The sequence below is a fragment of the Ictidomys tridecemlineatus genome, chromosome 8 (genome assembly GCF_052094955.1).
Source record: "Ictidomys tridecemlineatus isolate mIctTri1 chromosome 8, mIctTri1.hap1, whole genome shotgun sequence".
Classification (NCBI taxonomy): Eukaryota; Metazoa; Chordata; class Mammalia; order Rodentia; family Sciuridae; genus Ictidomys; species Ictidomys tridecemlineatus.
The window spans coordinates 79,830,661-79,851,678 of NC_135484.1; the positions used below are offsets into that span (position 1 = coordinate 79,830,661).

Genomic DNA, 21,018 nt, shown 5'->3' on the forward strand with positions numbered 1-21,018 from the left:
CTTTTTTCTGTGATTTAGCTCCTGATTTAATAATTTAATTAGTGGCTATAATATTGTGTTTCTTATGAACAATAGAACAATTTTGACTTTTTTCCTCCGGTTGCAAACTAATGGAGAAGTATGACTAAATAGAACTTACCATACTAATTTTTTTTTTTTTTTTTAAACTTAGGATCTGTAAGTTCTACCTCAGAGGTTCATTCACCACCAAATGTAGGACTAAGACGTAGTGGACAAATTGAAGGTGTACGGCAAATGCATAGCAATGCACCAAGGAGTGAGATAGCCACAGAGCGGGATCTTGTAGCATGGAGTCGAAGGGTGGTAGTACCTGAGCTGTCAGCTGGTGTTGCCAGGTAAGGGAATTGTTAATTTGTATATACCATAGTTGCTTGCTTTCATTTTGAATTATAGTCTTTAAAATATCTTTTCAGCCTTATGATTTTTTTAAATTTATCTGAAAAGCTAGTATTTTAAGCTATTTCTGACTGTAGAAAAATTTTTAAATATGTTCATTTCAGGAGTAAGTCATGTAAATGGTATGAGATGGAATGTGCCAAGATGAATGGAAGGAAAAACCCATTAATTTGAACTTAACAAACAGATTTTATTGAGTATCTTAAGATTGATATATAAATCTCAGTTTGTCTTATTTATATCTTAAACACATTTTATATACTTGATATTATTTGGGATTTTTAATGAATTTCACTATTATATAATATTATTCAGAGGCATAAAGAAAAACCATTTACTGGAAAATATATAACTATCTTGTATATTAAAATTTTTAAATTTTAAAATATGCATTTATGGATTAAAAATTGATTTAACATAATCCTCTTCTCATACTGTGTATTATGGGGAACTAAAATATTCATGAATGAGGTCTTTATGAATCTAAGTTAATACTGACTTGTATACTATAATAAAAAGTGTAATATTCTTTGAGAATTGGATTTTAAGACTTTCTAGTTCTTAAAATCAAAATATAATAGTGATTATATAGTTAACATTTTTAGATTTAATCATACAGGTTAAGCTTTTTGATTGGACAATACTTAGAATTTGCTTGGGGATTGAGGATTAAATATCTACCTAAGATATAAATGTGAGTAGTAACTTATCTTATGATACAGATGTCCTTAATAAAAAGTTAACTAACTCATCCTTTTTTAGTTGGCTCCTTTCCCAGTTTTTAATTCTAATGTTGAAAGAGTCTAATAAATAACATCAACTTTTCAATACAAATTCTGAACGAACTGAAATATAATAGAGGCGAATAAGACACATAGGAAATCAGAATGTTACTTTTTTTTTCTGGTACGGTTTTGAAGGATATGACTTTTATTTGCGGGAGACTATGCTTCTTAATACTAAACCTGAAAAATAAGTAGCCGATGGTCATCATATTTTTCTATGAGACATTTGGTTTATCTGTTTGTTTTGTTTTGTTTTGTACCAGGAATTGAACACAGGGGCACTTAACCACTGAGCTACATCCTTAGCCCTTTTTTATTTTTTAATTTTGAGACAGGGTCTTACTAAGATGTTGAGGCTGGCTTTGAACTTGTGATCCTCCTGCCTCAGCCTTCCAAACCACTGGGATTGTTTGCTTCTTAAAAGTGCAAAGCAGAATATATACATTGCAATTAGTTGCACAGGGCTGGGCCATCCTAATCTGGATTTTCCTTCTAGAGCATACCAGTTAATTAGTAGATGTTTCCCCTGGAGAGGTATGAGTAAAGAGGTATGATTGCTCACTTGCCTAAGGTTCTGCGTTCTGCACATAGAAGAAAACTTGAGAAATAAAGATATTTCTCTTTAAATACTCTACTCTTTTATCTCTTTACCATTGTATTTAATCATTAAGCCCAAGGTCAAGCAAGGCTCTGGCTTTCTTTTTAGCGGTTATTTTTAGTTTGGCCTTCCTAGATCTTGTCCCTAACACTTTCTTTGGGGATCTTTTAGAATTTGCCCCTGGTAGCTAATTTAAAGTTTGATTCTAAAAGGCTCTTAAATAAACCAGACTAATTACTGTGAATAAAATTAAATACAAATACATATTTTTAAAAGGGGGCTAATATCTTTAGCATTATAAATAACTCTTAAAGCTCAATAATAAATAATACAATCCAGTCAGAAAATGGGTAAAAGACATGAACAGACCTTTTACTTAAGAGAATACAAATAAACACCTGAAAAGATATTAAAATCATTAGCTACTAAGGAAATTTTACTGCATACCTGTCTGGCTAAAATGTTTAGTGACAGCACCAAATGCTGGGGAGGATGTAGAGAACATTGGATTCCTTAAGAATTTTTTATGAGAATATAAAATGGTAGAGCCTCGATGGAAAACTAGTCAGCACTTTCTTAAAAACCTAAATATGCCTTGTAACCTAGCTGTTGCTTTCTTGTTACTTTATCCAAAAGAAACGAAAACTCATGTTCACACAATAACCTATATACAAGTATAAACAGCTTTCTTTGTAAAAGCCCCAAAGCCAGGAAAAAGTTCAGATGTACTTCATTGAGTACATGGTTTAATCAACTACACATCCACACTGTGGAATACTACTTTGGTATAAAAAGGAAAAACCCATTGATACATAAAACAATCTTAAAAGGTTGTATAGTGTATGATTCCATTTATGGAGCATTTTTTTAAGATTATGAAAGAGAGATGAAGAATAGATTTGTAGTTGCTAAGATTGTGGGGGGAGGCAGGGCTGAGGTGGGTTTGATTAAAAGAGGACACCACAAGTAATCTTCCTGCTGATGGAAATGTTCTGTATATTGACTGGTGTGATGGATTTTCAAATGTACACTTATGATGAATTTTCATAGAACAAACACAAAGAAGTAAATAGAAATTAAAGTGAGAAATCTGAATAAGATTAGTGTGTTATCAGTATCAGCATTCTAATTGTGCTATTATACTATGGTTTTGCAAGATTGAGGGGAACTGAATAAAGGATACAAGAAATGTCTCTGAATTATTTCTTATAATTGTATCTGAATCTACGAGTATTTCAATAAAAAGTTTAATTAAAGAACAAAGAAAAGTTAAATCCAAAGCCTGTCATTTTCACAAGTTTAAAATTCACTCATTTTCCCTTTATAATTATGATGAGACACATTGGAAAAGTTGCTGTTAAGTAAAATAACATTGATATCTAGTCATAAAGTATCAGCAATATATAGGTGCTCTGCGTTTGAATATTAAATCCTTTCCTATTATGAAAACTCCTGGGAGAATTGAAAGTTCAAAGATTCAATACCTTTGCACCTCAAAAACTTTGAAGTTGTAAGGAATGAAAGTGTCTCTAAGTTCAGATTTCATGAAATCAAAGTTTAGAATTAATATCCCTCAACTTTTTCTGTTCAATTTCATCTTGATGCCTGGATAGAGTTTTTTTTTAGTAAGTCATGCCTAACTTGGGTCTCACTGGAAAGAAAATAATGTCTTTCAGAGCTTAAAGAGTTATATTAGTTCAACCTTAAGATTCTGTTGAACCTCTTTTAAGGATTCCAGCTATCTGTGTGGTGTACAAGATTATCAAAAGTACAAATCCTATACTCAATTTAAAAAACATAAAGTCCAGTTTCTAATCCTTAGGATACTTACCCTAAGAATAACTGTGGTCGCAGAATCTAATACTTGATTTGCCAAAGACCACAGCAGAAAAAGTTTTTCTTGTAGTCTACATCTTATCTTTCCAGTATGCCAGTCATTTAATGCTAGATGTCCTGAGCCTATGACTTAAGAATTTAAACTCAGAACTTTATCGCATGCTTCCATTCAGAAAGAAAATATGAGCAGCATTCTTTCTCTAAAAGCTAACATTCCTTTGGGGGGAAAATTAACATGTATAGTTTTTTATTTATTTTTTTTTTTAATTGATTGTTCACAACATTATAAAGCTCTTGACATATCATATTTCATACATTAGATTGTATAGTTTTTAATATTCTCTTTCAGTCGGCAGGAAGAATGGCGGACTGCAAAGGGAGAAGAAGAAATAAAGACTTATAGGTCAGAAGAAAAAAGGAAACACTTAACTGTTGCAAAAGAGAATAAAATACTTAGTGTTTCAAAGGTAAATATTAATTGATTTGATGTTTAATAATTTGCTCTGTAAGTATGATGACCTTTGTTTTTAGATATATAGGGTGTATTTTGACACATTATACTTACATGGAGTGCAGCCCATTCCAATTTTAATCCCATTCTTTTTTTTTTTTTTAATATAGAGGAGGGAGAGAGAGAGAGAGAGAGAGAGAGAGAAAGAGAGAGAATTTTTTTTTTAATATTTATTTTTTAGTTCTCGGCGGACACAACATCTTTGTTTGTATGTGGTGCTGAGGATCGAACCCGGGCCGCACGCATGCATGCCAGGCGATCGAGCTACCGCTTGAGCCAATCCCCAGCCCATTAATCCCATTCTTGTGTTTGTACATAATGGGGAGTTATACTAGTGATGACTATATTAAGACCTCCCCTTTTCAATTACAAATGTTAATACTCTAAATGGGATAATTAATGAAATAAAATTATATAGTTAACTCCTGATTATCTCTTTGTATCTATGGTTTACCATTTAATTTTTTTAATTCTACATTTCCTGCCTTCTAGCATGCCATTTCTTCAAATGCCAATTTGTATATATACTCATTAAATCTAATAAATTATAATCTGCCTAAACATGAGCTCTTTAGTTCAGTCTTGGCTGCATACTCTAGAGCAATGTTTTGGGTTTTTTTTTCTTTGTTATATCTTTTTGTTTTCACTTATTTGTTATTGTAAATAATCACATCTGCTAATACTGCCATAAAAGTTCTTAGTTTTCCCATTAAGAGGGGCGGATTGTCCCTCTTTTTCTGCCAGGTTCTCTGTTATTCTACTCTGGCAAAATTTTTGGATCCAATGAATTTCAGTTAGTCATGCCCTAATCAGAGAGAGATGTAAGTACTTTATTGTCAAGGAATCATAAGAATCTATTGTTCTGCCTACTTTGCCCTTAGCTTGAAAATCTTTGAGTCTAAAGTCAAGGAAAATTATATGTCCAAGTTACCACCTAAAGAACAAAGTTAACTGATTTTCTGACCCAGCTCACAGTGACTTAGTTTAATTGGAAATATATCAAAATTCTAAAGTGAATAATCCAGACCTCATATGGCACCCTAATTGTTGAGGACTGGAATGTTTTTTATTTCTGATACTCCTGGATTTGACTCAGGCCACAAACTACCAACATCCTCATTTAAGGTCATAGGATGGATGATCAAGAGAGGAAGTTACAAAGGGCCACATGTGTTCTACTGAGGAAGGCTCTTTGATGTTGCTCAATAATATTGTACCAGATTCCTCATTGGCCAAAAATGTAGCCACATGATAGCCCAATAAATAAAGCAAATTGTTTTTGTTTTATTTTGTTTTGTTTTTTTGTTTGTTTGTGGGAAAGGGAAAGAAGTAATATTGGTTGACAGCTGGCTTTCTCCTTCACTGCATCATGTATTGAGGCATTTAAAATGTTTATGTTCTTTAATTTGGAATTTATTTTATAGAAGTGGGTATTATGGATAAAGCTTTAAAAGTTCAGTAAGAATTTTTAATGACACAGATTTGAGTAAGTAGAAATGTTTGTTATATGAAAGAAAAAAGATATATTAAATTCTTAAGTGGATTGGTCAAAATTAGTGACATTGTCATTGAACATTTTTTTTTCTTTTTATATCTTTATATATTTCCCAAAATTTCTACAAAATTATGAAACCATTTAGTAATTCTTTCACAGATGATCTATGTGGAGTAAATCTTGTATCCTTGTATATGAATATTTATTTCATTCTCAGTTGTGATAGTTTTTTTTTTAACTTCAAGACTGATTGATTTTTTTTCCATAATTTTCTACAAAACTCTACTTATATATTTCATGGATATGTTACTTTCTTATTTGCCTTTGAGATTGCTTTATTAACTTATTTTTTCATATGCATATTCTTGTTTGTTGAGTTAATCTTTGTCACTGTGTGGATTTTGTCAGGTGTTTCATTATTGCTTGTTTTCTCATCTATGACAGATGACCTCTCGGATTTATCTCCAGTAAAAGAAACATAGACAGGATAGTTTTGTTTTTTTAAATCACTGTTTTGTTTTCCATTTGGCCTCTGCCTGTTATATGTGCCCCATAGTCCATTGTTCTTTTTTTTTTTTTTAAATCAGTTTTATAGATTTGGTGTTAGTACAAAATAAAGAGTTCATTGTTTGTCTTAGTCTTATATCATGAATCTTCACATCACTTACTTGGAAAAAAGATATTTTAAACTTATTAATCAGCAAGTAAATTTCAGTGTATTATCTTGTGATTTAACTTGATGTAATGTTGAAATATAGTTCATACTATAATCTAGTCCATTTCCATGATATATATGAATGAGTCCTTTAATAATGAAAAAATGAACTTTTAAATTAAGAAGTCTATTCTTTAAGCATACTGTGAATAAATTTCATTTTATTTTTTTCAGAATCATGCTCATGAGCATCTCTTGGATCTTGGAGAATCCAAAAAGCAACAAGCAAATCAACATAATTATCGTACAAGATCTGCACTGGAAGAAACTCCTAGACCATTGGAGGAGATAGAAAATGGCACTAGTTCTTCAGATGTAAGATTTCAGCACTTTGATAACTTCCATGACTAACTTCTAGGCATGGCATATATATATATTCATAATCTTAAATCCATAAAACAAATCACATTATATATGAGTTCTGAGGTTCAAAGGTGTTTAGAGTTCAGATCCACCTAACTATTAAATGGTATAGCTGGGATTAAATGCAGGTTCCCTTTACTTTAATACCAAACTTTTAAAATAATACTATGATGCACTTGTATAATGTAACTATAAGAATGAATCAATAGGTTTTTGACAGTTTTGGTTAGTTTTTAATTACGGTAACCGTTTAAAGCCTTGTTGGGATATGTGTGCATGTGTATTTTTTTTAGTATTTGTCATTTATAATTGCATCCATAAATTTGTCCCTTCTAAAATATACATTCTCTTAGCAAAGGCAATCAGTTTGTAGTCACAAAACCAATCTTATTTAGTACTTAAAACCATGTCCGTAACCTTTCTTCCCTCATCATCACTTCTCTTCCCCTTAATTAAGTCAGGGTTTCAGAGATGTTGACAGTTATTCACTTTTGGAGCAGTGTTTTATCAAGTGGTGTTAGACATTATGAGAATTCTCTAAGTATATTCTCTATGAACAGGGCAAGCTGTGAACAGTAGCATGGACTTGTAATTTTCAGAACTCTTTGGAATGGTCCTAATTCACATTTTTCATTAAGACATCAAAATGGGAAAACTTTCCTCCAAAATATATCATTTTATTTAAATCACAAATGAATAATACATCTCATTATCCTCTTGAAGAATGATCCAAATATGCATACCAAGTTTTAACTGTGAACCATAATAGAAAGTTGTCTTAGCTTTGGAATAAAATGATCTGGCTTCAAATTAAGCCTTACTGCTTACTAGTTGTGCTGCTTTGGGCAAATTTCTTAACCTTTTTAAGCTTTAGTTTCTTATATTAAAGCTGCTGCTTACCACCAACACAGTTTTGTTGAGACAAAATGGGATGATATAGACAAAAGTGCTTAGAGTCATTTCTGACATACAGTAAAAGCTTAATAAATATGAAGGGCTATTGTTATTAGAGCATAAAGTTTATTTGAGCAAAGAAGTTATATAAGATTTTGTGACCAAAAACCTGACTTTTTTGAAGAAAATGCCTTCACTAATTAATATTTACTAAGGAGAAGTAATGTCTTGCTATTTTTTAATCTTTTTCCATTTGGATAAGAGATGGATTATCCTGTTTTTTTGTATGATAAAACTATTTTAATAATAATAGGCAAAACATAATGTGCCTAACTTTAATGCTGTGAAAGTATATCCAGAAAAAAAATTATTTTTTAAAGGCCCAGAAAGTAGAAATTAATTTCAAATATAAACTGGAATTTGATATGTTTCAATTTAGAAGATATGAAGCTTTTAAAATGTTAATTATCTGAGAGTTGTCTGAATCTAGTATTATTGAGTATTATGTCTTCATATACATTAATTGTCTTACTTCTTGAGTAAAATTAAGTTGTGTTAAGGTTTTAATTTAAATATTCCAACATCATTAGTATTTTGTCCTTGATATTCTATCATCACAGGATGTTATTTTCTAAAATGATTTAATAAAATATGTCTTCAATGTCTTAGGAAGGTGAAGTGGTTGCTGTCAGTGGTGGAACTTCTGAAGAAGAAGAGAGAGCATGGCACAGTGATGGCAGTTCTAGGTAAATGAATTTTGATTTCTCCAAATATTATTATAAAATCACTAGAAAGCTGTAAAATTTTTTCCCACTAGCAGGACATTTCAAAAACTCTAAAAGTTTTCTTCAAAGATTCTTTCAGTTTTTCAAAATTTAGGAAATTTTTTTTTCTTTTCCTATTTTCTCTATAGAAATATTTTTTTGGAAAGTGCAATTAGATATGCAGAATGATCCATTTAACTGCCTACTTGGTATTGTATCTTCTGAATGCTATTATGTATAATCTGAATTATATGCCAGTTTTTAATTACTAATTTTTGTTTTGTTTTGTTTTGTTGTACCAGGTGTTGAACTCATTGGCACTCAACCACTGAGCCACATCCCCAGCCTTTTTTTGTATTTTATTTAGAGACAAGGTTTCACTGAGTTGCCTAGCACCTCCTCATTGCTGAGGCTGGCTTTGAACTAACAATCCTCCTGCCTCTGCCTCCTGAGCTGCTGGGATTACAGGGTGTGCCATTGCACCCGGCTTATTACTGACTTTAAGACATGTTTAAGCATAAAATTATGAAAGTAACAAGATATTATAGAGTTAACTATCTTATATAATGGAATTTATTGAATACTATCAATAAATTCTCTTCTAGCAATGGGAATAAGCTTTTTTCTATTATTTGCATCTCATTTGATCATGTAAGTGAGGATTGCTTTGATATTGGTGGTTCACATTGTTAAAGGACTGATGGCCACAACTGACCTTGTAAGGCAAGAAAGAATAAATGCTTGGAGAATGATAATTGTTCCCACCTTGGTGGCTCTTAAAATAAAAGTACCAAGAGAAGTATTAAGTGGAAGCTATAAGGGTTACTTTTATTAATCCTAGAACTGAGGACTTTCCAATTTCCACAGTAGTGACTCCACGGATGCATGTGGTTATATCTAACCTGTGTTTGAAACATTTCAGTGAAGGAAATTGTTTGCTTTGTTTTTGCTCAGCAATGCAAATGAATATCTCAAACCAAACACAGTGTATTGTATTGAGTGCTTTTGGCTTTAGCAGTTGAGGACATTTGTTGTAGACAACAGTTAGTCTGGCATTTGTAGTTATACTGGTAGAAGATACTCTGTAAGAGCTGAGTACTGCTGAGGAGCAACTTGAGATTTGGAATGTGCCATTTATAGTGGCAAAGAGTGGACTCAATGTAAATAAAATGCTCATAAATAAACTGAGGCAAGCCTGTTTTAGAATATAGTATCTGAAAACATTTTTTATTTAAATTCTTAAAGATTATTTTAAATTTCATAATGAAATCATACTAAAAATATTTTAGTTATGATTTTTACCTGGGATGATTTTTATAAAATTATTTAAAATGAAGTAGTTAAATATTCTCACATACTAAAATTAAAACAGAAGATAACATAACTAGATTATTTTGCCATAACATCACTTTAGTAAGATAGGTCTGAAAGGTAACAGAAAAGAAATGGCAAATATGATACATAAGTGAGTAACACCTATATTTCTCTGAATCATAGCATGCTTTGAAGCATAAGATGTTCCTAAGATGTAGGGAGGTAGAATAATCTTACCTACATGAAATATCATTTCTTCACATGCAAAGTAAAGAAATTTTGAAGATAATTTGAAAATTAAGAAAATATTTTAGATCTTTAAGTGTGTACTATTCTGTTATTCTTTTTTCTGTTATAATCTTTCCCTTTTTATTAAGCAAAGTCTTAAACTATATGCTCTGTTTATATTTTGGAAATCCCTTCTTTTTTCTTAGTGACTACTCCAGTGATTATTCTGACTGGACAGCAGATGCAGGAATAAATTTACAACCACCAAAGAAAGTTCCCAAGCATAAAACCAAGAAAGCAGAAAGCAGTTCAGATGATGAAGAGGAATCAGAAAAACAGAAGCAAAAACATATTAAAAAGGAAAAGAAAAAAGTAAATGAAGAAAAAGATGGAGCAACATCACCAAAGAAAAAGAAACCCAAAGAAAGAAAACAAAAGGTTGATTTTAGAAATTGTAAATTTGTGTATTCCTTTATGAAATTTTTAGAGCGTAGTTGAACTTAAATATCATTAACCTTAACGATTTCTGTTAGCAAGTAATAATAGAAAATACTCAGATGTATAAAGTATACCAAAATACATCTAGGTTACACAAGTTTTTAGATGTTTAACATGTAATAGGGTTTACTCACAAATATAAGTAAATATTGAGCATTTAATTTTAATACAGGAACAGATTTTTTTCTTAATAATCTGATGGGACTTATTTATATATTTTTGTAAAAAACAGTTGCTCTAAAATAAAGTATATTTCTACTTAATTGAATTCATGTTTAACCACTGTAATTGTTCTTGCTAAAAATAAACAAATTCTAGGGAAAACATCACATAATAAAAAACAAAACTTGTTATAGTTGACCACAAAGCAAATATGAATTCAATGCTGAATTTTTAAAATAGGCTTGTTGTAACAAGTCTTCTTTAACTTACCTAGTGTGTGAGCCATAATTTTTTCGTCCTCAGGTGAGAGTAGTATTGATTTGTTAAGTCGGTGGATAATTCGAGAGAGAGCAAAGAAAGTAAAAAAAAAAAAAAAAAAGTATTATGGAAAAAAAATTATCTGCTCTTATGGAGTTGAAATTCTCTAACCAGGGAATGAATATAGCGACTGTTTTAATTTTTGCTTCAAAGTACATGTAGTATGAGGGCCATGTTGTCTACTCTCTAAAATACTATAATAGGGAATCATATTTGGTTGAGTTTGTGTTTATTTCAGCTTTATAATTATGAATTACTTTAATCTGGATTCCATAGCTACTATTTTTGTCACTTTCTTTGTTCTTTGTTTGGGCAATCTTTACTGAAGAGAATGCCACATTGCCACATTTGCCCATAGGTTGGTTGGTTGGTTGGTTGGTTTTGTATTTGTGAGTGATGATAAATATATTCTGAGTGGTTGTTTTATGTGATAGATTGGTTAATGAAATTGATTTAGCCATGTGTCTGGCTAATAAGGTAAATAATCTTTTTCATCAGTTTTGATGAACTTTTGAGATCTGCCAGTAATATATCACAGAAAAAATGTAATTCTTTGGTCCCAAGAGCACAGGTTGCATCATCTGGTCTTTCTTAGTTTGATAGTTATCCACAAACTAATATTGTGGTTTCCTTCATGCATGGTCACATTTGAATCTTCTGTTTACTGTTTGGCATATTTTCATTTCACTGTTTTGCTGTGACAAAGTATCATGACAGGAGCTGTGCATGGAACACACTTTATTAAGGTTAAGATGCTATAGCTTATTGTCCTGAGTTTGAATTTTTGTTCACATGTCTACCAGTACATCCGCAATAGATGGAACTATTTTATTACTTAATCTTTAACTTAAATAACACAATAGTATTTCTATTTATTTTTGCATATTTACTTTTGAGGTGGAGTCTTGCTCTGTTGCCAAAACTAGGCTTGAATTGGCAATCCTATCAGCCTCTATAACTAGTTGGGATTATAGGTGTGTGCCACCAGGCCTGGCTTAGTATTTCCCTCATGTAGAATTAGAGTTAAGAAATAATGTTATTACATGTGTGAACAAACAAAAATATTTTCCCATAAGGCTTATTCTTTTATAATTAAGCAAAAAAGGGAGGGGTAATAGAAAATAATAATTAAAAGTAAAATTCTTCAGAGATATAGTAAACGTATCTTAGGTGATGTACTCACATAACATATATACATCTATTTCTCATGTCATTTGGAGCTCTGTATATTAAGTCAATAAATATTTATTACAGTTTATAAAATAATATGATTTAAAAGGAAATGTAAAACAGTGTTTATTTCAAAAATTATGTGGCCTAACAAGATGCTTCAGTGCCCTAAGATAAAAATAGAGGAAATGTTATGTGATCTAATAATATATTTCATTGAGAGATTTATTATAGAGATAACGCAAAAATTGAATGGGAGCATTTTTTTTAAAAAAACAAGGTTTTAATATTTTTTTGTTATAGATTTATTTATTAATTTTTATATGGTGCTGAAGACCGAACCCAGTGCCTCATACATGTGAGGCAAGTGCTCTGTCACCTGAGCCACAATCCCAGCCCAAATGGGAACATCTTGATGATCTCCTAGAATAAAAAAGATTTGAGTTGGGCTTAGTGAAGAAGATAAGGAATCAGTTAACTATACCTCCCCAAGTAAGAAAATTTCAAATCATGAAGCTGGAAAATTTGAGAAATACTCAATTTTAGCACACCACACCGGCATTAAAGTCTTCAACACATATGCCTTTAGGGAACATTTAAGATCCAAACCATAACAGGGTCTAACTGTAATATACTTAGTGAATAACAGAGTGACTACTTGATAACTGTACACAAATCATATAACTGTTTGGATATTATTTGACTTAATAATGTATCTCAAATCTAGTATATGCAAAACTTTACTTCCCAAGCTTTCTTCTCAAATATGCTCTATTCCACCATCACACTGATGACAACTCCTGTCTTTTGAGTTTTTTTATTCTAAGATTTCTTAAGTTATCCTTAATTCCTTTTTTTTTTTTTTCCTTATGTTCAACATCCATTCTATCAGGGAATTAATCTGGCCCTATCTTCTATATTTATTCAGTATTTAACTGTTTTGCACCACTTCCACTGTTATTACACTGATGCAAACCTCCATGAACTATTGTGTTACTACAATAGCCTCCCATCTGTTTTTCTGCTTCTATCCCTTTTTTTCTAGGTCTAGTCTCTAAAGCAGGGGATGATAAGCTTTTCCATATAAGGCCAGCTACTTCACCTTTACAGACTTATAGCAGCCATAAATAATACATGAATGAATGGGTACAGCTATATTCTGATAAAGCTTGATTTATATAAATAGTTGGCAAACTGAATTTGGACTGTGGACCATGACTTTCCAATCCCTGTTTTAATGAGTACATAGTTACGCTCTTCTACCTAAAATTCTCTACCTACAATTCTCCAATGAACTCATCTCCCATATAGGAAGTTTGAAAGACCTTTACTTCTCCCTTATTCTCCAAGATGAGAATGCTCCTGATGTGTTTGAGAATCATGATAGTGTGATTAATAAAAAAAGGAAAATGTGCAATGGGAAACAATTATAGTAGTATCTGGCAGTACTGAGCATGGTGATGTGCACTAAGTTCCCAGTTACTTGGGAGGCTTAGATAGGAGGTTCACAAACTAGGGCCAGTCTGGACAATAGTAATTTTTAAAAAAAAAGTTAAAAAAAAATTACCTGATGCCAGTAGTGTTCATAATCATAAGCTGTGGTATTGCTTCTTTCAGTAAACATTTCATTAACTCATGGTGGTAACTACTTTGTTAAAAAAAAAAAAACTCAACAGAATGAAATTTAGAAGTCTTAGAGCATATACACTGAACCACAACAATTTAAATCAGTTGCATAAAGTTTCTCTAGTTATAATAGTAGGTTTTAAAGGCTCTTTTTCCATTTTTATGAAGTCTAAGGAAGCAATAACAAGACTGTTAAGGCTGCTTGTAGGTGTTCAGCAAAGTTTTTCAAAAACCCCTTTTTCAGAGGCATAGTGTTACTTTTATCCATCAAAGTTAAAAAGTAAGGGACATGGCTTAACAACATTTTATTTGGGGTCAGGGGAACTCTGATTTTCTTTTTTGCAAGGAGCTTAACATGAGCCAAGAATGAAATTGCTATTTAAGAAAGAGAGAGGAGGGCTTACAACTCAGTATAACTCAGTGGCAGAGCACTTACCTAGGATGTGTGAGGCTCTGGGGTTTGACCGCCCCCCCTCCCCCAATACCACAAAACAAAAAAAAGGGCAAAAGAAGGGGAGAGGAACATCCTCGGGCTATTTAGAAGTATAATGTCAAGCACATGGAAACAATTAGCTTTCTGTATCTTATAGGAATACTTAACCCATATGAGAATATCTTATTATTTCTAACACTAAAAATAGGATTTTTTAAAATTCAAATTATGTCATAATTTGTTATAAGTAGTGTTTGTAAAACTGATACTTTTTAAAAAAATTTTAAGTTGTTGATGGACCTTTATTTTATTCATTTATTTATATGCGGTCCTTAGAATCGAACCCAGTGCCTCACACATGCAGGGCAAGTGCTCTACCACTGAGTTACAACCCTATCCTAAGAATGATAGTATTTTTAAAGGGAGGAAACTAACACAGAGCTTACACTTCAGGGTTTGTGGGGATGTCTTATATGAATGTTGTCTATAGATTTTGGTTTTGCTGTCTAGTTTTTGTCAATGATTTGGATTAATTGAATAATTGTTGCTGATGCCACTGATTTTTCTAGAGTAAGATTTTTAATGTTTAAAGAAAACAATTTGTGTACGAAAGTCCTTTTCTTTAATGATCTCTATTGTGCTTCTTTGGATAATATTACTTTATAATGTTCCAAATTTAGAGATTGGCTGTGGGAGAACTAACTGAAAATGGTTTGACATTAGAAGAATGGTTACCATCAACATGGATTACAGATACTATTCCCCGAAGATGTCCGTTTGTGCCACAGATGGGTGATGAGGTACTTTTAAACTTTTTAATTATTATTTGTTTTTTGTTTTGCTTGTTTGTTTAATAACCTGGAACATTTTATAGTTCTTGAAACACAACTATAGAAGATTACAACAGGTTTATACAAATAACTCATTCACAGCTGTGTATGGAGAAAGTACATTTAGGAGGAAAGAGTTAACAATAATGTTTTTTAAGACTGCTATAAATTTTTAATCATCTAAATATTATAAGAGAAAGAAAGCTTTGTTGACATTTATTGCCAGGTGTGGTGGCACGTGCCTGTATTACCAGCAACTCAGGAAGCTGAAGCAGGAGAATCACAAGTTCAAGGCCAACCTGGACAATTTAGCAAGACCTTGTCTCCAAAAAAAAAAAAAAAAAAAAAAAAAAGGTTGGGGATGTAGCTCAGTGGTAAAGTCCTTCTGGGTTCAGTCACAAGTAATGCTTTTTTTTTTTTTTTTTTTTTTTTTTTCCCTTTCAAAACAAATATTTATTTTATTTTTTCTAAAGGAATATATTAATATATTTCTCTTAATTTAAAAATTAAATATATAGCATGTTACAATAAAATTTAGCTTTTTTGCATATAATTTTATTTCAAAATATTTCATTTACCCATATGTTCATGTTTGTTTCGAAAATCTATGGTATTAGAATAAGAACTATTATTTATTTTATTTAAGTTTTTATCTTTGGCAGAGTTGGGATCAAACTCAAGGCTGCATACCAGTTAGGCAAGGGCCTTACAACTGAACTGTACTTTAACTCTCTATTTAAGATTGTTACCTCTTGCTGGGCATGGTGTCCCTAGCCTGTAATCTCAGTGTCTTGGGAGGCTCACATCTTCAAAGCCAACCCCAGCAACTTAATGAGACCCTGTCTCAAAAAGGGGCTGGGAATGTGGCTCAGTAGTTGAACCCCTCTGGGTTTAGTTCCCAAGACCAAAGATAAAAACTGGCACTCTCATTTTAGGTTGTATACTTATAAATTTAGAATGAAAATGTAAGGATTTAGATCATAAGTTCTCACCCAGGGTCATATTTCCTTATTTTATACACAGACATAGTATTATCTGGTGTCTGTTAACATGAGTAACAATAATAAAAACTGAAAAAAGCTGCTTTCGTAAAGCACTCTAAATTTGTACTGAAGTGGTAACTGACAGTTAAACAAGGAAAACAAACTTTTAATACAAGAGTGACTCTAAAGGAAAGTATAGAATAATTTTTTTAGAGATCCTGTTTGCATCAGAAGATTTGAGGAACTTGGAGCATTTACCACGCTATTATGGTATAGGTGAAATATAATGATTGGTCTTACAGATCCTACAGCATTAAGGAGAGACTAAATACATTTACTATGGTATTTCAAGATTGTCAGAAAGTTTGTAATTCCTGATTAAATGATTTCCTTTGAAATTGTTTCCATTTTATTTTTGGGTGCTGGTGTTTGAATACTTAAATCCTTATTATTCAGCTCCATTCCTGCATTTGAAGTTGCAGAAAACTGAATTAGTAATGAAGAGAATAAAGTAATAGGAAAAGTGGCTATTCCAAAGTATTACTAAGATCTTAATAGCATTTTTCAACAAGCTTTTTAAATTTTTAGTACTGAGAATAATACTTTGTCAAACTACTGTGTTCAAGTAATTGACAGTTGTTAGACGTCACCTAAGCTTGATCTTTATGAAATGAGAATAAACATATACTGCCCTGTCTTACTATCTGCTAAAATGTAAGAAAAAAGTAGATGAACATGAATTTATTATGATTACTGGTTACAAGTGACTTTATTTTGCAAGAGAAATTAACTTATTTTGAACCTAATAAATGATGAAATAAAAAAAATGCCCCATCTTAAATTTCTAAGTGTATACTAATGTTATTTAGAACACTTTGGTTATAATTAAGTGATGCTGAGACAATTTAAGGAATTGAGGGGGGAAAGCCAGTATCAGAATTTCTATTAGCTCAGAAGACATGAGATTTTCTCTGCAATTTTAGTTGATATCTTACATTCTTGGAAACATCCAGATTTTTAAATTGTGGCTTTTATCTACTTTTTAGGTTTATTATTTCCGACAAGGACATGAAGCATATGTTGAAATGGCCCGGAAAAATAAAATTTATAGTATCAATCCTAAAAAACAACCATGGCATAAAATGGAACTACGGGTATGGTATTTATTATGTAACTATAAAGATTTATTTAGGGGTCATGGAAAAAAATGTATTAAGGGTTACTATTTTCACTATAAGAAACTGAATCATGAAGTTCCCTTGTTTAATTGAAGTGGTTTTGGAGATTAAAAGGGTTTGATTTTTCAGTCAAACTCAAGATTGAGTTTATATTCACTGATAAACTTTATAAATTGCGTATAAAATTTGATCATAGTGAAAATTAGATAACACTAGTGTTTAAGGTAGACTTTATTTTGTCATCTGGATTTTATCAGCAGTAGTTCAAAATTATCTTGCATTCTTTGAAATTATGTTGGAAAACTATTATACTTTTTTAAAAATTGCAGTACAACCTGTAAACCATAAAGTGCACATCTTAAATACATAGCTCAATTAATTTTTACATGTGCACAGAGTAATTACCATGCAGATGAATATTAAAACCAAGAAATGTTTTCTTAGTTATGTTTAGCAATCTGTTTTGTGGTTTATTTTGTAAATGTGATTTCTTATTTTCTATATCTTAGGAACAAGAACTGATGAAAATAGTTGGCATAAAATATGAAGTGGGATTACCTACCCTTTGCTGCCTTAAACTTGCTTTTCTGGATCCTGATACTGGTAAACTGACTGGTGGATCATTTACCATGAAGTAAGGACTATTGAAAGAACTAGTGGTTTCTTAGTATTATAGATTATTTTTCAAGATTTAGATAAATTTAAACATGTTTTGAATATTTTTTCCTAAAATATGATCTAATCAGTTTGTTTCTATTTGTGCTTAGATACCACGATATGCCTGATGTTATAGATTTCCTAGTCTTGAGACAACAATTTGATGATGCCAAATATAGGCGGTGGAACATAGGTGGGTAATAAATTCAGAAGTCATGGATGTTTGATATGTCAGTTTTTCAACCCAACAATTGATTTATTCTTTTTCATAATTTAGAAAAAGATATTTTGCCATTAATAATAATGTTAATAACAAAGTATGATATGTATTAGAAGTATTTTTAAGTTTTGTTTAAATTGAAAATACTTTAGTTGATGCTTAAGTTTCAAACCATTGTATCTCCTACATTTGGTAACTGTTTATAAAATTCTTTATAATTTTTTTCAGCCTTTTTACATGTTGAATTAAATATTTATCCAAAAATATTAATAACAATTCATATTTGATATCAGAAGAAGTTTTGACAAAATAAGTGATAATTTGGATTGAGATTAATACTAAACTGACTTTATTATTTATTGTTATTTCTGTTATAATTTTTTAAAGTAATATTTAAAAATAATGTTGTAAACAAGTTTCAAAGAAACCTTGAAATTATAAATATTTCCAGGCATTTAAGTTTTGTTAGTTTATGTACAAATGTTTGCTATGAATTAAGTAGTTGTTCTTGAGAATTTGAGATAAAGTCATTTTCATCTTGGAGTGCAGTCTGGTATATAGATGGTACGTATGGTTTAGCCCATCAATTGATATATTAGTTATCTTTTCTCCAGTGTCATTGGAAGACATTGGCATGGTGATTTATCGTTTATTGGTCTTGGTAAACTTAGCTTTAAAAGAAAGAATGAGCCATGTGCTGTGGCGCACAACTATAATCCTATTGGTTTGGAAGGCTGGGGCTGAGGCAAAAGGATTGAAAGTTGAGGGCCAGCCTCAGCAATTCAGTGAGACCCTGTCTTAAAAAATAAAAAGGAGTGGGGGTGTGGCTCAATGGTAGAGTGCCCCTGGGTTCAATCTCCAGTACCAAAAATAATAATAATTATTATTTTTACTTTAGCCTTTCCTCAGGATTTTTTTTTTTTTTTTTTTTTTTTTTTTTTTTTTTCAGTTTGCGGGGAGGTTACAGGGGTTTGAACTCAGGGGCACTCAATCACTGAGCCACATCCCTAGCCCTTTTTTGTAATTTATTTTGAGATAGGGTCTCAATGAATTGTTAGCACTTCAATTTTGCTGAGGCTGGCTTTGAACTCTTGATCTTTCTGTCTCAGCCTCCTGAGCTTCTGGGATTACAGGCATGCATCACCACTCCTCTTTTCCTCAGAAATGTTTTAAGGCTTACTTTGAGAAACTTCATTTTTTTTACTTTATTATTAAGTCTACAGATACTGTTCATTATGGTTAAGCTTGTATTTTCCAATTCTTCTTCTTTAACCTAATGTCATCAGTCTGTGTAGGCTTGTAAATAGGTCTGTAAAACTCATAATTACCTTTACCGGAAAACTTATGGTGTCAAGAACACTTTATAAAATGATAAGTATGCATATTAAATATCTCTCCCCCTACAGTGTTACCGATTTAACTCATTTTTTTAATTAAGTGGATCACTTTCTATGTTGCAGTTTCAGTGCCTTAGAGTTATACCTTAGGAAAACACAATTAACCACAGCAAACATACATTTCAAAGTAATGAGACAGCCTCTTTTCTTGTCCAGGTGACCGTTTCAGATCAGTCATAGATGATGCTTGGTGGTTTGGAACAATTGAAAGCCAGGAACCTCTTCAGCCTGAGTACCCTGATAGTTTGTTTCAGTGCTATAATGTTTGGTAAGGAAATACTTGTATTTGTTTTTATTAGGCCAGTCTTGCTTTGAAATATTTCTCCATTTATCAATAAAGGAATATATTTCTTGCAAACACTGAAGGAATTATGTTATTTATAAAAATTGTAGATTGTTTTTAATTTAAAAATTTTCCTTTCTTAAAGCTGGGACAATGGAGATACAGAAAAGATGAGTCCTTGGGATATGGAGCTTATACCTAATAATGGTAAGTATATGTTAGACTTTATGCATCAATCTTATGAAGTTGATTTCTTATTTAAGAAATGTGGTTTGTTAACTCACTGCCACATAAGGTTGTTGTGAAGATTTAACAGGAAACATTAATTCAGCAAATATTTGTTGTATTAGTATTTTAGGGACATTTTTGTAACTCCAGCAGAATACTTAAAAGTATAACAAAATAGTTAAAAGGTCATGCTTTTGAGTCAGATAGATTCATATCCTCACACTGCCATTTTTCTATGTGATTTTGGCAAGTTCCATAGACTTAAAGCCTCAGTTTCTTAGGACTTAGCCTTTGATTATTTAAACAAATACCTTTCTTATAGGGCTGCTTTGAGGATTAAATGGCATCATGTGTATAAAGTGCTTATTATAGAGCCTGACACATGTAAGAGCTCAATGAAGAGGTAGTTGTAATTAATAATAACCATCATCTTGCATATTGTCTGACACACTCAGGATTTGGGAGTTAGCCCTAGGCAGTGAGTATGACATCTTCCTTGTACTGAGAAAAGGTGGGTATGGCTGAAGCATGGAGATTACATTTTCCTTTTATCTTATTACCTGTTTTGTTTCAATTTTTAAAAAATAACCACACATACAATTAAATATGCCTAAAAGGGATGAAAGACAGATTACTAATGATTATTTTATAGAAAGTGGAATTAGGAGGACTTCATACATTATCTTTTACATTCCACATTATTTGAGTTGTTAACAATGTGTTATTTTAGCTATCAGATAAAAATTAAGATCTTTAAAAAAGAATAAAATGATTTGTAATATAGTAGAAATAATCATTTACAAATGGAATCGCTTAGTTGTTATTGTTACTCTAAAAAGTCAGAAAAAATAGAACTCTTGGAGAAGTTAACTTAGTCTGTTATTAGAGCCCTTTAAAACTACAGAAAACCAACTTGTAAACATTACATGTCTTATCTGGTTTTGTCCCTCTTCCCTAATGAAAGTTTGAATTTGAAGTCACATTGGACTATATTGAGTTCAATAATAGAGCTAATATGAGAGTAGTGAAACAGGTGTTGTAATACCTTAGCTATTTATAAATGAATTAGTGACACTGATTTATTAAACTTTTCATATATCTCTGTGTGTGGTGTT

At 31.4% G+C, this 21,018-nt stretch overlaps 1 protein-coding gene across 2 annotated transcripts in view; it reads left to right on the plus strand.

The window, feature by feature from the left end:
- The window catches only part of Phip (PHIP subunit of CUL4-Ring ligase complex), a 122,397-nt gene that overhangs the window by 75,724 nt on the left and 25,655 nt on the right, over positions 1-21,018 (plus strand). For both annotated transcript variants that reach the window (XM_078019701.1, XM_078019700.1), the window contains exons 19-29: positions 173-356; positions 3,986-4,103; positions 6,532-6,672; positions 8,284-8,360; positions 10,127-10,358; positions 14,808-14,927; positions 16,987-17,094; positions 17,628-17,752; positions 17,886-17,968; positions 19,549-19,660; positions 19,821-19,882. In XM_078019701.1, coding sequence (XP_077875827.1) covers positions 173-356; positions 3,986-4,103; positions 6,532-6,672; positions 8,284-8,360; positions 10,127-10,358; positions 14,808-14,927; positions 16,987-17,094; positions 17,628-17,752; positions 17,886-17,968; positions 19,549-19,660; positions 19,821-19,882 — 1,362 coding nt within the window. The remainder of the gene's footprint in view (positions 1-172; positions 357-3,985; positions 4,104-6,531; positions 6,673-8,283; positions 8,361-10,126; positions 10,359-14,807; positions 14,928-16,986; positions 17,095-17,627; positions 17,753-17,885; positions 17,969-19,548; positions 19,661-19,820; positions 19,883-21,018) is intronic.